At 48.8% G+C, this 4,744-nt stretch overlaps 1 protein-coding gene across 1 annotated transcript; it reads right to left on the bottom strand.

Annotated features, from left to right (window-relative positions):
• Positions 1–2,433: 2,433 nt before the first annotated feature.
• LOC125534249 (cold-responsive protein kinase 1-like) lies at positions 2,434–4,260 on the bottom strand. The gene is made up of 5 exons (XM_048697516.1): positions 4,106–4,260; positions 3,849–3,991; positions 3,282–3,745; positions 3,021–3,171; positions 2,434–2,930 (listed from the first exon to the last, which is right to left on the bottom strand). Exons 1-5 carry the CDS (start codon positions 4,248–4,250, stop codon positions 2,559–2,561), a joined length of 1,275 nt encoding a protein of 424 aa, XP_048553473.1. The 5' UTR covers positions 4,251–4,260; the 3' UTR covers positions 2,434–2,558.
• Between the last annotated feature and the right edge of the window lie 484 nt (positions 4,261–4,744).

Here is a 4,744-nt window from a genome sequence, read left to right on the forward strand (position 1 = left end):
ATCAGTGAATTCGTATTTGAAAGAAGTTTTCAATTATATATTTTTTTCTCCCGTCGCAGTTGGTCTCGTTGGTTAAATTTATGGTCAAAGTTGGACCTCGGGAAGCGTGGGCGCACTATATTTTGGAATGGAGGGAGTACTGATTTTCATGCCATGATTTTTGTCGTGATAATTTAGCATATCTGGGAGCATGGAAATGCCTATCATAACGGTAAGGTCTTATTCATCCACTTCGTGTTGTGGGAAAGATCCAAGCCTGCATTGAGTTCATCAACTTGCATTTTTGCAGTTCGGCCAATTCCATCACACGCGAGTCTGTGAAGTCAAACTAAAATTGGTCTCCGTTGCCTGAAGGGTGGATGCTTGTCAACGTGGATGCAACAATCTTTTGGCAATCTAAAAGAGCGTGATTTGGCATGGTGATTCGTGGTCATTGGGGGATGGTGCAAGCGGCAAGCAGGGGCTACTTTGCTCGAATTCAAAATACTGAAGCTGCAGAAGCCGCGGCGCTACTTCAAGCCTTATTTCTTGCTGGAGACATGGTCATGCAAAGAATCATGGTGGCTTCTGACCACTTGTCACCGATCAACAAGATCAAAGAATCCAAATTGGACATGTCCCCCCCCCCCCCCCCCCTACCTACAGGAGCAATAGTCCATGATATCAAGAACTAGACTACGAAGTTTATATCTTGCGATTTTATCCATGTTAATCGTTCATATAATGTGGCAGCTCACACTCTTGGTAAGTCGACAGGGTATGATGTTAGACCATGTTGATGTAAGGAGACTCATGATGTTACCTGTACCATTAGCTGTAATGAACAAGCTTATGTATGAATAAAAGGTTGCTGCCAATTACCTAAAAAACCAAAGGAACGACAGAACCAACACATATACCTACTTCAACAGCCATGCCGTTGCCAAAGCTTCCTCCAATGCCTACAACCGTCGCTTGGGCTTCCTCTAATTTTGGTTCGATCACAGTCGCATAACCGGCTCAGGCTTCAGCACCCTGCCCTGTCGATTTGCTGACTATGAGCATCCCCAAGACATGATGTACAATGGGGCAAGTGCCCAAAAAACTGCGTTTTAGAGCATTTGCACCCCAAAACAGTGCTCCAACAGATGTTTTGTCTCCAAATCTTGATGCAATCTTTTTATGGCAGCCCAAGAAATTGCCCCCAAGTGCTCCAACAATACTGCAGCCACACGGCTGCCGCAAATTTAGGGCAGCGGGAACCACACGGGACTACAAGAAAAACAGCTATTTTACATCACTTTGTGCCAAAAACGTTGCTCCAACCGGTGATGTATATGCAAAAACACAGCTTGAAGTATTTTAGGGCACCACTTCTACATCATCTGCTGCAACAGGAAAATGTATGGGGTCTAAAATCTTCTTTTTCCTGCCTAATTTTTATTGGGTTCTCTATTTTGCATCATCTGTTGGACATGCCATAAGACATGTCGAGGAGAAATCCCTGACCATTTTGACATCATCATGTCAGCCTCACAAGAGAGCCCACCTTGCAGAACAAGGTTAAATGTAACAAATGCAAAGAGCAGGAGAAACTTTGCTAAATAAGGTAGTTCTGAAGAGTTTTGGATCCCCGGTGTACACCTAGATGAACTGTGATTTGTTAAAAAAATAGCAACAAAATACAAAAGAATGGGATGTTTCTGACAAACATAGATGAATGTTTCACCGGCATGCGATGGTCAAGGAGCTGGCGTAGCACTTTCTCATGGTCACTTATCCTCCTTGAGTGTATCTTTTAATTTTCGGGCGTGCTGTGCTGTTGCCCGCAGCTGGAGCCTTTTTCTCCTCTCTTATGTACCTCTACAATTCTGGTGTGTGGACCTTCGGTTTCGGTTGTCTTTGTACCGTGGTTGCGGCTTTATCTATAAAGCGGGGCGTGAAGCCTTTTGCAATAATGTTTCACCTGCATGCGATGTTTCGTGAAGAAAAACATCTGTAATGTTCTGAGGAAAAAAAAAGCTTCAAGAAGACTATTCTTTGAAGCTTGAATTTTTTTTGCCCAGATGTCTACGAATGTCATTTCATCATGAAAATATACACGCTGGTAGAAAATTAAGCAATGTTTGTTGTAAAAAATAAAAAGGTTTTCAATGTTTTGCTACATTTTTGGATTTGTTTTTCATATCAGGAGTATTTGAGCTCTGTTAGGATGATACTTTCGAGTTTTGAATATTTTTCTTAAAATGGGATATAACTTTATCTTACGGGGGAGTTTATTCTAGAATAGAACTGACATAGTTAGATCAAGTCACGTTTGAGAGAAGAGAAAATCTTACCATCTTTATTGTTCTCTGAATCGAACTTGCAAAATGATCACACGTTTATTTCAGAACTAAAGCAGCACGCTTTGCTTAATGCGTCGGTATACCGTATACATACTGTTGGGTCGTCTAAAAAATGTTCGTGGTATCTACAAGAAAAGGCAATAAACATATACTCGTACTTCTGTAAAGCTAGCATGGAATCATCGGTCACAGATTTCACGGTGCTGCGTGCGCGGTGCGCCGCGCCATGGATCATTTGCCGAAGCTCATGTCGTAGGGCCTGTCGACCTCGAGCATGGGCGAGGGCGTCATCATCCAGTAGCCCGCCGGCGACCTCATCATCTCCATGGTGGCGGTGTCCGAGGAGGCGGCGTCCCTGTCCCCGTTGAGGTTCTTCCGGTCGAGGAACGCCGGCTTGGCGGGCGCCGGGATGGACTGGTCGGTCTTCATGGTGAGCATGCGCACCACCTCCGACATGGCCGGCCTCGAGTTCGGGTACGGCTGCACGCAGAGCAGCGCGATCTGGCACACCTGCATCACCTCCTTCTCCTCGAACCCCTCGCCGCCCTGCACCCTGCCGTCCACCAGCTCCAGGATCTTGGACTGCTCGTACAGCCTCCATGCCTGAATGTAAAAAACATAAAAAGTTCAGAGCAGAGTAGGAGGAGTGCGATTCTTCAGTCCGGTTCTTCAGAGAGTGGCAGTTCAGTGTACGTGTTCGGGCAGGTACTGCATTTCGTTGGGGAGGTTGAGGTCGGTGTTCTTCCGGCTGCTGATGATCTCCAGCACCAGCACGCCGAAGCTGTACGTGTCGGCCTTCACCGTGAGCTCCCCTCTGATGGCGTACTCCGGCGCCGTGTACCCCCTGACAAGTGACAACACCGTAGGAGCAGCGCGTCAAGAACCGTTTCGTCGTCAGGCGATCAGAGGTAGGTGACTCGACGGTGATGTTGATCACCGGTTGGCTAAGCTTACAGCGTGCCGGCGAAGGCGGTGCTGAGGTAGGTCTGGTCCTCGGGGAAGAAGCGGGCGAGGCCGAAGTCGCTGATCTTGGGCTGGAACTTGTCGTCGAGGAGGATGTTGCTGGCCTTGATGTCGCGGTGGACGATGCGCAGGTTGGACTCCTCGTGCAGGTACTGCAGGCCGCGGCCGATGCCGATGATGATCTGGTGCCGGGTGCGCCAGTCCAGGGACGGCGGCGTCGGCGCCGGCGCGTCGGCCGCCGCGAAGAGGATCTTGTCGAGGCTCTTGTTCTTCATGTACTCGTAGACGAGCAGGCGCTCCGTGCCCTCGGAGCAGCAGCCGACGAGGCGGACCAGGTTCTTGTGCTGGATGCTGGTGATCATGTTCACCTCCATGAAGAACTCCGACTCGCCCTGCCCCGACTTGCCCACGCTCAGCTGCTTCACCGCCACTTTCCGGCCGTCGTCCAGCTTCCCCTGCACAACATCAAAATTCAGAACACCTCTGTTCAGTTGTGCTACTACAAATTGAACTGAACACTATCTTGCTAAGATTGCTGGGATTGAAATGGAATTGTACCAGATAAACAGGGCCGAATCCTCCCCTCCCCAGCTGGTTTTTCTGGTGGAAATCCTTGGTGGCCTTCTTGAGCGTCACGTAGTCGAAGTAGGTGATGGTACGCAGGTTGCCGCTCATGTTGCCGCTGAAGTACTCCGGCACCTCTGTTGATTACGGGCACAAACATAATTGCATGGCTTAGCACACCATTTCTTATGAGACTTCTGGTTTCGTATTAATCTGCTGCATGATCAAATGAGAAATGGCAACACGTTCACCTGAAGGACATCTCCTGGGCCTGAGCAGTCTCCTCATGATGCCCGGTCCGAGGAACCTCCAGCAGATGCCGAGCAGGATGACGATGACTATGACGAGGGAGATGATCAGGATGAGGAAGATTGAACTGGTGTCTCGGGCTGCCATTGCTGCCGTCTGCCCGTCCCTGCATATTCGTATGCAGGCATATGCATCAACAATGTCAGAATCTGAAGTCTGAACATTGGTTTTCTTGAAGTAATTTTGCCAATTGTTGAACAGCAATCACAAATCAACTCGGCCCAGCCACGCTAACATAATGCTGGGGTGTAATTCGGAGTTGCAAAGGATGAACAAATACAGGCAAATCACAAGCTGACTTGTATCATACGAGTTTGGGCTTTCTAAAATTCAGAAAATGTTACTACTACTCTGCACAGTATATCCTAGCAAAGCTAGATCTTGCAGAGGAGCGAGGAGAGAATACGTCGTGCGTACCTCGGAGCTCAGATCCTTCGCGAACGACGACGAGCAGTCACCCTTGCCGGTCGCCTCCTCCGGAGCACTAGCAGCATGGACGCGCGCGCCTCTCTGTTCCGCACAACCAGTGAGCGCTCGGAAACGACGAGTGAGCGGGCGAGAGGGTGGAGGCTTCCGATGCG

This window comes from Triticum urartu, chromosome 2 (assembly GCF_003073215.2).
Source record: "Triticum urartu cultivar G1812 chromosome 2, Tu2.1, whole genome shotgun sequence".
NCBI classification, from domain to species: Eukaryota; Viridiplantae; Streptophyta; class Magnoliopsida; order Poales; family Poaceae; genus Triticum; species Triticum urartu.